The 12,684-nt window shown below is 33.4% G+C and overlaps 1 protein-coding gene across 1 annotated transcript; it reads left to right on the top strand.

Annotated features, from left to right (window-relative positions):
- Positions 1-7,841: 7,841 nt before the first annotated feature.
- On the top strand, positions 7,842-12,180 carry LOC129218746 (uncharacterized). The gene is made up of 2 exons (XM_054853070.1): positions 7,842-7,864; positions 10,085-12,180. The coding sequence occupies exons 1-2, from the start codon at positions 7,842-7,844 to the stop codon at positions 11,067-11,069; spliced, it is 1,008 nt and encodes a 335-aa protein (XP_054709045.1). The 3' UTR covers positions 11,070-12,180.
- The last annotated feature ends 504 nt before the right edge of the window (positions 12,181-12,684 follow it).

Genomic DNA, 12,684 nt, shown 5'->3' with positions numbered 1-12,684 from the left:
GTCTGATGAAGAATTTTCGCATCGGGAAAATTTTGATGCGTCCCTGTGCGAAAAAATTATGTTTATTGGCCGCCAGGATACAAATTTTAAATCCTGCATACCAGTTGAAAAAAAGATAGCGTTATACTCTATTATTTTTCCCAATAAAGATGTGGAGTTAAGGAGTGGACATTTAAGGCTTTAAAAAATAGAAATGTAACAGTTTTTTTACACATACACTGAATATACACTTTTCTGTTTTCCTAACACCGGTAAGATATTTTAATATGGACCTAAAACTGTGATCATCAAGCATAGCTGCAAGAATTGCATTCATTTGAAATCAATACAAAAGACTTAAAAAAATTATGTGAACAACAGAAAAAATGGGAAAAATAAATTCCTCATTTTCATGTAATTTCTTTTTTTTTTTTTTTTCATTGATAATAAAAAACTAGTTCGAATAAGCGTTTTTGTGTTATGCAGGAACAAAAACAAAGAATTAAATAATTAGTAGCCCAATTCTTAGCGAAAAATAATAAAAAATAACTAAAGGCAAAAGTAAGATTTCCATACATGTTTCTTCGTTTTAAATGTGTAAAATAAAGTAGTACCGTATATACTCGCGTATAGGTCGATCTCGCGTATAAGTCGACCCCCCCTTTTTCAGAGAAAAAATCCAGAAAAATCTAAAACCCGCGTATAAGTCGACCCCCATACTTTCCAAAAACATCGCGAATTATTTTCAAAGAAATTTCAAAATAATGAACACATTTATTTACAAATAAAATAGGAATTAAATAGGAAAACATTTCTAAAAGCCTTCAAACTCGGATTCCGAGTCGGACGCAAAAAAAGTTCATTAAAGTCCGCTTCCGTCATCACCGCGTCATCGTATACATCGGCGGCTGCAGAATCGTCAATGACATCAGAGGTTGCGTTAGACGAATCTCACCGGTCAACCGGTAAGTAAGCAGTTACTAACCGCGGCGTTCTAACCGGTCGCTCCCGGTCGTGCTCGTCGAACGCACTCTCAGTCTGAATGGCGTGACTGTTGGCGATAAATATTTTAATACGTTTCACGATATTTGTTAATTGCTGATTTGATCCTTCTTAAAGAGGAATAAAATTCTCTTTACTTATGTGTATTATTTAGGTTTTTTTAGTTATTATTTTTGAATAAGTTTAATTTTTCACACTAGCAACTTATCAGCGACTACCTGTAACCGCACATCGGCATTTCTCGTAGCTTCCCGGCTCTCGTTGATCGGAAAAAAATTTTCGGAAAATTTGACCCGCGTATAAGTCGACTCCCCTTCCTTTGATATCATTTTTTTGGACAAAATTTCTCGACTTATACGCGAGTATATACGGTAGTGTAATTCGTAGCCTAAATTTAAAAAAAAGTTTATTTCTCCTCAATTACGCATGATTGATTATTTGCATCGCACAAAAGAGAGAAAAAGAAACAAAAATCACAGTCATATAATGATTTATTAATGCATGTGATTTAATAAATTAACATGTAAGAAACACAGATAAAAAACAAATATTGACACAAACCTGTAGAGTTTCATCAAGTTTTCAATTTTTGTTTTGATTTCCTCCACACTGCGGATGATAACAAACAGCGACATTTCTTTGCTAATTTTTTCAAAAATCAACCGATTTCTTTTTGACTCATTCAAATCGGTTAAGTTTTCTTTCCACATTTGGATCAGGAGCTTTGTCCATTAACAAATGAAATTACTTGATTTTTTGTTGCATGCTGTGCAGTTTAAAGTTGATAGAATTTGTTGAAATCAGAAATTAATGGTACGACTGCAGCCAGGCTCTTGATAAAATTTAAAACTGTCTATCAATTCAAAAACTGTCTATCAATTCAAACTATCTTTTAAAAACATTCTGCAAAACCCCGCTGCACTTCTCCCAAGTCTCATATCATGGCCAACAGCAAAAATGTAAGTGAGTTAAGAGTACCACAATGGTACTAGCATGTTTTTTAAATTATATTTGTTCCTTTTTCAACATAATTAGTTGGGAGAATCTCAAAATTTGCGAACAACGTTTGTTGCTCGACCAGAGGCTATATCCGCCTAGTCGAGAACTAGGGCCCCTAGTTTGGAATCTGAGAAATTATTGAAGTTTTATTGGGACCTGGCGACCAAACTGACAAGGGCCCGCCTTGGCTCTCTGCGGCCATGCACTTGCCAAAAAAGTAGTTATACAGAATTAGTTTCAATAATGTAAAACATTTTGCAAATTTAGAAAATTTCCTGTGAATGGCATTTGCCTCTTCGTATGTATTATCCAGAGCTGGCTAATTTCGCTGTATTCTAACCAAGTCCATTTTCCTTGAATTTTACTTCCTAGTTAATGTTTAGCTTAAATTACTTAATTTTGCATACATTAAGATATTGCAGCATCAATCGTTAAATATTTAATATTACAGTTCCTGTATTCTATCTTAGAGGCATATTCAACTAGATTGTGTTCGAATTGATCAAATTCTGTCGACCAGTAGTAGCCAGAAATTTACTTTTATGTGGGGAAAAATAAATTTCTGGCTGTGCTATTGGTAAGTACAATTGATCGTATTTGATTTCATCTAATTCTGTTACAGTTGAGTATGCCCCTTAATCTAACATTTGAAAAATCGTTATCGATTTCGTTCATTGTGCCTTGTTTCGTTAGACATTAAGTATAATAAGAACTAGAGATGTACCGAGTACTCGGTAATTACTCGGTACTCGGCCAAATTCTGATCAGATACTCGGCCAATACCGAGTAGTTGCAAAAAATTTAATGTTGTCCAAGACAGATACTAAAATTTATTAAAAAAAAGAGCAAACATTATATTCTGCAATCATTTACAATTAAAATTTATATAAGTCAAATTTAAATTTTGAGAATAATGAAGTTTGTAATGCTTCAATGGAAAAAATCTTTATTTTAATGTCCCCAAAGTTAATAAAACTTATTTATTAAAAATTACGAAAAAAAAGGTAAGTATAGAAAATGTGGAATTTTTATATTAAAAATGGATTTTCGCTGCAAACAAAAATTAGTTATAAAAAATGTAAAAATACCTTTGCTTAAAAAGTAAAAGGAAATAAAACAACGTTAAAAGCACAGTGCAGGAACTCTGCAGACACCTGTTTTGGCGTTATAAGGAATTCTTTTTTCGATGCACAAAATGGGAGCTTGTAGATTTAAAGGCATCCGACAGGAGTCGGATTTTTTTGTCGAATGTCTTTACATTCTTTAGCTCACATGTTATGCACTGAAAAAGACGTTCCTTGTAACGGGGGGGGGGGGGGGCAGAAACACGTGTCTGCAGTGTTCCTGCACATTTGTTTTATCTGCTTTTAAAAAATATTTATGTTTGGCGGACTAGAACTATAATTGATTGGTATACAGTGAAACCCCTCCTAACGGACACCCGTCTTATGCGGACAATTTTTAATTCCCCAGTTCCAATGCAAATAACATTTAAACCCCTGCGGACACCTCTATATTGCGGACAAAAAAATTTGTCCCGCTAGTGTCCGCATTAGATAGATTTTACTGTAATTTGTTTTTATTCCAACTTGATTAATCATACCTTTTATTTATTTATTTTTAATTTAAAAAATAATTTTTTAGTAAAATTTTTGACACAAAACAAAATTGTATATATAATGCATAATTAAATTTCAGCAGGAATTTAGTTTTAAAAACTATTATACGGACAAGGAGGTCTAGACTACTATTCCAATAAGTTCAAAATTAATCACATGTGTGTCGGTGGTTCTTCTTAAAGCATAATTGGTACTTGGTAACTCGGCCGAGTAGTGAAAGGCCGTGTACTCGGTAACTCGGCCGAGTAATGAAAGGCTGAGTACTCGGTACTCAGCTACTCGGCCAAAGTGCTACTCGGTACGTCTCTAATAAGAACCCCTATAGCAAAAAAAAGATTAAGAGGACTGAGACAGCACTGAATTAATTCTGAAATAAAATGTAAAAAAGCTTTTCTAGCTGGTCCAGTAAATGCATCAGTAAGAGTCTAAAGCTGCTTTTTCCCCCTTATTCAGCAAGAATGTATCGCTGTCCCATTTCTGCCCTACAGAAAAAAGATATTGGAGAATATTCTCAAGTCAATAAGTGATTAAAAATAAGTTGATACATAATGGTTTCCAACAAGTAACAAATGGTACTTTTTCATGAAGAATCACTAATGATGACTAATTAAAACAATTGCACTCGTTGCGATTTGCAAAGTAATGATTCTGTCTCCACACCATGCTATTATCCTTCCCTCTGCAACATCACCACCGTTAGTACTTGGCATGAAAAGCTTTATCTTTCTACTTTACTAATAATAAAGCTGAAAGTCTCTGTCCGGAGGATGTCTGGATCTCTGTGACGCGCGTAGCGCCTAGACCGTGGCCGATTTTCATGAAATTTGGCACAAAGTTGGTTTGTAGCATGGGGATGTGCACCTCGAAGCGATGTTTCGAAAATTCGATGTGGTTCTTTTTCTATTCCAATTTTAAGAACAAAAATATCATAAGATGGACGAGTAAATTACGAAATTATCATAACGTGGAACCGTAACATGGGCACAAGCCAATTGGAGAGATACGAAATCATCATAATGTGGAACCGTAACATGGGTACAAGCCAACTGGCGAGAAAATTCACCATACATTATTTGTAAATACACAGGCGAACCAAAAGACCTTTTAATTTTTCTATTACGGGCAAGGCCGTGCGGGTACCACGAGTGATTAAATAAAAGCTCTTTCTTTAAAAGTAGTTTTTCTGATTTTCAATATTCATACAGTAAGTAGATTAAAATACATCCCTTTTCAAAAAAATCTCACAATCCGAACGGGGTGCGGTTGATTCGGATAATTGTAGTTGTACTGTAATTTACAAATTTTTTGATCTACTAAATTAAGTATATGTTCATAAATTCTGGTATGAAACATTTTGTGTGATCCATATTCCTAATTACCGTCAGGGCCGTCGTTTGGGTGAGGATACCGGACCTATAGTACCGGGGCCCGGAGCTTTGAGGGGCTAACATGACATAAAGTTTTTTTTCAAATAATAATGTTGATAATTCCATCAAAAAGGTTATGCTACTTCCTTAAAAAAAAAAAAAAACTTGCATTACATTACTATTTCTCAATAGTATAAATGTAAATGAAATACTTTTGGGCAACGAAAAAATAGCAAAAGTTTTCGAGTACAATGGGGGCATAATTTCTTAAAACTAGAGTTGCATATGGTATTCTACTTAGAACTGATCGAAGCGAAAACCAACCTGATAAACCTAAACCGCCAGAAGCGAATACAAAGGTGGTGGTGGGTAGAAAAAGACAAATGTAATATGTATGTGTGATAATAATTTCAACACTTCATTCAATGATATTTCGATTTATCTTACAAGTGCCTGAATCGTGTTTTACTTTAATTTTTACAAAAAGAACTTTTTATTTCGAAATCAGATCTTTTTCCTTGGTCCGTCCAACTTCGCCTTACTGAAAATTCATAGTTACTTTGCTTACCTCAGACATGACAAATTATCCAATTTTTACACAATAAAGGTACACTATTTGTAAATATATTTTTATGCTAACTTCAAATTACAATTTTAAAATTTACATTAAAATTTAAATATTCAGTTATAAGCAAGTAAACAATGCAACGTCACATATGAATGCAATTTTAAACTATTCATTTTGAAGTTCTTACGTGTGTGAGGGAGATTAAGTTAAGCAGATGGGCATAAAATTTGCATTAGGGAATAGGGGCTCATGGGGGGGGGGGGTAGGATTAAAATTGGCATTGGGCCGCATTTCTGGCAGCGGCAGCCCTGATTACCATCAAAGTTTTAAAGAGTCAAAAGAGAGAATTTTTTTTTACCGAAAATGACTTGTTTTCAATTTAATACTGGAAAATGCAAAAGTGGTATGGTTTTGCAGTAAAACTTGGTTTGCTGCATCTTGCAGATTACGGAAAAGGTTATTCCGCTGATGGGTGTCCTTCATTACACTAAAAAATATTTAAGGGTCCTAGCATTTAGTCTCCGTCTAAAGCGACAAAAATATGTCTTTTGAAATTGTCCGACTGTGGCATATAATCAAGATACTTTCAATCTAGGAATCATCCCCCAACTTGTATCTATGGATAGACAGTGAAAAAAATTTAACATAATAACTCTTAACAGAAAATATGGTTAACACGAAATCATATTGTAGTCTGGACAGAGTACTGTGTACTTTAAATCAATTCTTTTAACACGAAAATATATTTTGGTCCCTTCAGTTTGTTAAACTTTTTCACCGTGTTTCAAAATCTCATTTTTCCCCCCCGCCAGAAATTTTTATAGTCTAGCACGTCCAACTACTTTTTCATGTCACTGGAAAATGTAATAAAGTATAAATCCAGATCCTATTAAACTGAACTTCGAACAGTCATTTAGATGTACATACTGTATAAAAAAAAAAAAGTGAAAAAATGTGCTATGTATTTTGTAGGCCTTTATTATGGTGTCAATAACAGCAAGTTGGGGGGGATTGTAATTTTTACTGTGTACAGTATAGGTATCTGGTCTCAATTAATAGTTCATTTTGATTAACTATTACTATCATTAATTTGGACAACCAGTATCCTTTATTAGTCCAGATTAATGAGATTCTACTGTATATGCGGTACTAAAGTACTAAAAAAAATGATGGCAAGTAATGTCAGCGTTTTGGCAAAAGTTATTACGTGCATTAAAAATAATTGGCGAATTATTGGAATAAATACATGTTTAACAGTTGTCAATAAGAAATTGGGGGTTTGTAAAATGATTTTCGCTACTTTTAAAACTAAGAGAATATTGTAGTATTTGATGAAAACTTTTCTTCAGAAAAAACGAACAGAATTTTCTGTCAATATGTACAAGGAATGGAATTCAAAATGAAATAAATGACATATGAAATTTCCATTTAGCTTGAAGTAAATAAAAATGAATCGTGTTCATTAACGCCAACACACTAAAATGCTTTTCCAACAATCTTAAATGCCGATCTGAATTGTGAAATTTCAAGTAGACATTTTGTCAGTAGTTGAAAAAAATTAAAATGATTTAAAATTTAAGACTGAAAATGTACTTTTCCCATATTGCTCTAAAGGCGCTTGGCGCGGCGGCCATGCAAAATGTAAACAAGTTTCGCGGCAGCTCGAGATCACGTGATCCGATTTAACTAAGATCAGAGGCTTGACCCTGTTTGCCAAAGTGGGTTAAGTTAACTCACTTTCCGACGAGGGTTAAGCGAAATCGTTGCCAAAGATAGCTCACTAAACTTCTTAACCTGGGTTAACTTGTCAGTGCGAACAGGGTATTAGGATTCTATGGGGTCAATTCACGTGACGTCACTGTTCACGTGATAGCTACACTCCGTGCTTTGTTTACAGTTGCGATGCGCTAGCTCTGAAGGTGAATGTGAAGCTAGCAACGATTACTTCTATTATTTAAAATGCCTTCTTGTTGTGCATTTGGTTGTACAAATGCAAAATCGAAAACCGAATGCAGGAGTAAAACTTTCTTTCGTTTTCCGCTGAAGAATCCAGCACTGGTGAAACAATGGTTAGCCCAAATAAAACGCCAAGGATTTAAGCCTTCGCCGTCGTCTGTGATTTGCTCGGATCATTTCGACGAAGACTGCTTCACATATCAGCCTTTCACTAATCGGCGACAGCTGAAACCAAATTCTTTCCCAACTAAATTCATATTTTCAAAGGAAAAGAAGGCCCGAAGGGAAATAAAGAAACACTGTTCGCCATCAACATCGACTCATTCAGATGACCAAGATGTCAGTATCGACATGGAAAATATATTACCTCCAAGGTAAGTACCGAATTTTTTTTTTCTTTTGCTACACCTTGTTTATTATTTCAAATTTTAATACTATATTATGTGTAAAACCTATGGATTGTTTTCATAAGTCAACTTTTACAAAGAACTTTTAAAAAAAATGTTCTGCTAGTACCTTGTAGTCATTACTAAACATTTCTGTCATGACTTTCTTCTAACTTCTTTCATAAAATCTCAATAAACTATTTAACAAAAGTACATCATTGTGAAAGGTTTTTATCAAGGGTTTATAGCAATGAACAAAGCAAAAAAAAAAAAGGAATAATGAAATAAATAGAATAATAATCATAAAATTAAGTATAAAACAAAGGGTCTTGAGGTTTTAATTTCTTTTAACAGAGTTTGAAAGCGGAAAATATCTTACCTTTTTATTGACATTATTAGTTAAAATTTGGCAAATTATTTTCGCTAAGTTTTTTTTATCAATTGCACTGTAATTTTTCAAAAAGCTTTGTTTCTCGATGGACCTAAAATGTTAATGTCTTTAGGAAAGCACAAGAATGTCTTTGGGTAAGCACAAATATCAAATAGAAATGAAACAAAATATTTATATTGTTTTTTAAACCCCTGACACACAAAGGAATGGGATTATAAGTTTGATATGTCTGTGTATCTTTCTAAGTCACTCTAGCACCAAAACGTATGTATCGATTTTGAAAAAAAAAAATTTTTGTTTGCAAGGAGAGTTGATCGAGAGGGCTGGGTCTTCGGATGAAATTAATTAATGAAGATATTAATTAAAAATATATAAAAGGTTTTTCTTGATTTTTGCAGTGAAAACATAGTTAAAAATTTATTACCAAAATTAAAAGGATTTTTTTCTGCATCTGTCAGAATGTTTGTGGAACTTCTATGTTATACCTACAGAATTCGAATTATAACATTTTTTCAAAGCAGATTTGAAATGTATGGCTAAGCTTTTATCCACGGGATTGGTAGCCAAATTCATTGTTGGCCAACAAGGAAATGAAATGCAATGATTTAAAAATTTTATCTGTTGTCATTTTTTATTTGTTGACAGATAATATTACTTGTTATTGAATTTTATAGTAGAAGGCTATTAAAAGGATTCCTCTTGATTCTACATTTGTGACTCAGTCGTTTTTTTTTTTATTTTAGTTACTTGTTTTCATATGTTCAATCAATAGAGATTTCAGTTTTCTATAATTTTCTAACTAGGTTTGTTATTGGTTTTTATTTACTGTATGTAGTTAAATGAGTTTAACAGTCGCAAACAATTTGTACATCGAACTAAGCAGAACCTTGAATTTACGTGACTTGGATTCTCGAAACTCGACTATACTGAATTACTTTTAATGCAGGTCCGAATCTATCAATTTTGGACCCCCCTGTAACAAAATCTCCCCAGAGGCCAGTTGCGTATATTTGCAATATTATTAAGTCTTAATGCTAGTTTCTTTTCAATTTCTTCGGTCGTTCGGCCCCTTAAGGATATGCCCCACCCCCCTCACCCTGCACGTGGGGGTCTCCAACCACGCAGATCTGGGCAAGCTTTAATGCCACTCCTCCTATACACAGGCAGATTTAGGCTGTGAATTCTCAGGGTGCAACAGTAGCATGGGCCGAGTTTATTTCTCAGTACAATCAGGGAGATCCAGAGACTTTTCTTGGGAATCTTTTGAAAATTTACCTTCTTAGTTGAATTCCGAGCATATTGCACGGAAGTTTACTCATAGTGAGAAGTGACTCATAGAGCGAAGGTTTTTCTTTTTCTCTAGGCCACGTTATCCTACGTACGTAATTTTTTCCTTTTTTTTCTGCTTAAAATCGTTCGAAGTTATTGAATAGTTCAGAATCGAATGATTCTAGAGCTGTGCCGCAGAAAAAATTAACGCACTGTTTATTAATACATGTACTGATGCAGGGGATGTGTTTTTGATAAAATATTTTTTTCATATTTTCCTTTGAATGAATGTAATTTATGTATCGGAAACATCATGTTCGGAAGAACAGAGCTGTACACCAGCCCACAAGAGGCAGATTGTGCGAGCTTCCATCGGCGGCGGGCAGATAGTATTTCATATTTTTTGAAACCCACAAACTTTTCCATTTGTTAATGTAATTTTATGGACTAAAAGCTTTACTTACTTTCTAAAATTACTTACTATAGCAATATATGTTATTGAAATTCACTTTTAAAATATATTAAATTTTGTTTTTTGCCTTATTTAGGACCAACATGGTTGATGCTGCCATCCAGACAGAATCTTTCAGTGAGATCATAGACAAAATTTCTGAACAGCAGCGAGAAATTGAATCGTTGAAGCGACTACTAGGGGAGACCAAATTTGTTCCTGAAAACATATTTGATGACGTTAAGATGAGAGCTTTGACCAGCTTTTCCAGAGAAAGATTTTTTATGCTATTTTCTTTTTTAAATATCCAAAAAGACTTGGAAAAGAATAGTTCTTTAAGTCCTGTACATCTTTTCTTTTTATTTTTGGTTAAGTTGAGAACAGGTATAACGAATGAATTCCTGTCCATTCTATTCAACATCTCAGATTCCACAGTATCAAGATATTTTAATTTTGTTGTTGGAGTTTTGCATACAAAACTAGGAACTCTAAAAATATTTCCAGATAAAGCCATGGTGCATGACTCCATGCCTCGAAATTTTTTGAAGGAAAACAGCGAGTGTCGAATCATAATCGACTGTACCGAGTTTCCAATTCAAAAACCGAACAGCCCATCTGAACAACAAATGACTTTTAGTCATTATAAAAATAAAAACACATTGAAAGGTCTCATTGGCATCATGCCTTCTGGTGCCATTTCCTTTATCTCAGATTTATATTGTGGCAGTATATCTGATAAAGAAATTTTTTTGAAAAGTGGCCTCCTAAACTTGCTTGAACAAGGTGATGTTGTAATGGCAGACAAGGGATTTCTAATTGAAAAGGAACTACTTAAAAAAGGCTGCCACTTAAAACAACCAATTTTTTTGAAAGATAAGATTCAGTTTGAGGCTAATGAGATGGTTGACAACTGTAAACTGTCAAATAAGAGGGTTACTGTCGAGCGAGCTATTTCTCGCATTAAGCAATATAAATATTTTGAGGGTAGTATACCCTACACTGCTCTACATTCTGCCAATAGTGTGTTTTTTGTTACATGCATGTTGAGCAATTTTCATGACCCACTAATTAAAAAGGGTTGATGAAGGTAGATTATTCAAATGTCTGGATTTTTATTATTTATAACTCGTTATGATAGGTTAATCTTAAAAAAGGTATTTACATCCCATCTTTTTATTATATGTATTCAAAGTTTTGTAAATAAATGTTGTTCCTTTTTGTAAAAGCCAGGTTGTGTGAACTATAACCTGTATATGCATTTACTTAAGATTTTAATAGTGATATTTTTAATTTCTTGGATATTGTAAAGTAGTGAATAATTAATTTGTATGAATTAGTTTACAGAAATTAAGCAAACATGGTGTACTCTTAATATCTCGAAAACCTTTAAATAAAAAAAGATTTTGCGTATTTATCTGTTATTTTTTTTACTCTTATGTAGAAGAGTTTTTACTCAAAGCCTTGTATTTTCGAATATTTTTTGAAGTCAAATATCATGTTTCCGATAAAACTAGTTTTTTCTCTTAAAGCAGCTTGAGGATGTGCCCAAAACTTTCTTACGCTCTTCATTATTTCTCTCAGTGGTTAGGAATGATTCAAAGAAGCTAGTCTATTGTCACTTTCATTCTAGATCTCGGGGGTATCAGAAAATGTAAGTCCCGAGAAGCCGAAAAAACCTACCTAAAACTTTTTGCCCGCTTCTCAACCCATTTCATTGAACTTTAACTCTATTTCCACCTCTGTAAAAAGGGGAGATGAACAGAAAACCCCGTTAAAGACACAGGGAATGGTGTAATCCTTTGTCAAAATTCTTTTGCTCCGGGGGGCTCAAAACTCGTTTGGAACCATTCTGCAACTTTGGTAATCCTTGATAACTTTAGTAGTGGTAAATCACTAATTTTTGTTACTTCACTAAAGTCTTCTTTTTTTCACTATTATTTTTGGCTAATTAAAAATTAAAATTTATTTTATTGTTTTAAGACTTTTCTTCAACTTTTATGACATGTTTCCACTTATTTTTAACTATCATGACAAATTTTTAGAATGTTATTTTAATATGATTATGACCCTGTTATCTCAAAGACTCAATATCTCAAAAAATATTTACCGTCCCTTGGATTTCGTGATATTGAAAGCATACTGTATACGCATACTGAATATAAACTCAAGGTTAGATATTGATTACCTTCAATTTCGAGAAGAGAAACTGATTTGAATCTGGGATTTATTGACTATGTTAAGGTTGTTATTTTTTAGATCTTTAAACATTCAATTGTACTGTTAAGGCTGTTGCGTAATTTGTGTTATAGTATAACAAAGTTAAGCGAATAACTTCTACTGATGTAGAAAACTATTTCTGAAAATGAATAAAATTCAATGTTTGTAATTGCCGAATTGTCCCCAAGACTTTTTCTTCAACTACGTAATCACACACACAATACATATTTACTCAAGAAATGTTTAATAGCTATTTGTTCATTGTATGCAAACTAAGGTTAATTCTCAATTGTTCTATTTGTCAAATATGCCTAATCGAAAACTAACATGAGAAGATACATTTCATGGGAAGTTATAAGGCAAGAGAATTAAACAAAATAGATAAACATTAACTGTGAATATTTGAAACAAATTAGGGACATACCGAGTACTTGGTACTGGACCAAATTTTGATCAGGTACTCGGCCAATACAGAGGAGT

The sequence above is a fragment of the Uloborus diversus genome, chromosome 3, assembly GCF_026930045.1.
Source record: "Uloborus diversus isolate 005 chromosome 3, Udiv.v.3.1, whole genome shotgun sequence".
In the NCBI taxonomy this organism is placed as follows: Eukaryota; Metazoa; Arthropoda; class Arachnida; order Araneae; family Uloboridae; genus Uloborus; species Uloborus diversus.
This window is presented reverse-complemented; position numbering and strand designations above follow the sequence as displayed.

Bases quoted from the DNA above. Each gene is read 5' to 3' on its own strand.
- LOC129218746 (XM_054853070.1), top strand. From the start codon at position 7,842: ATGGAAAATATATTACCTCCAAG. The intron at 7,865-10,084 runs GTAAGTACCGAA...TGCCTTATTTAG, and splicing joins GAAAATATATTACCTCCAAG to GACCAACATGGTTGATGCTG.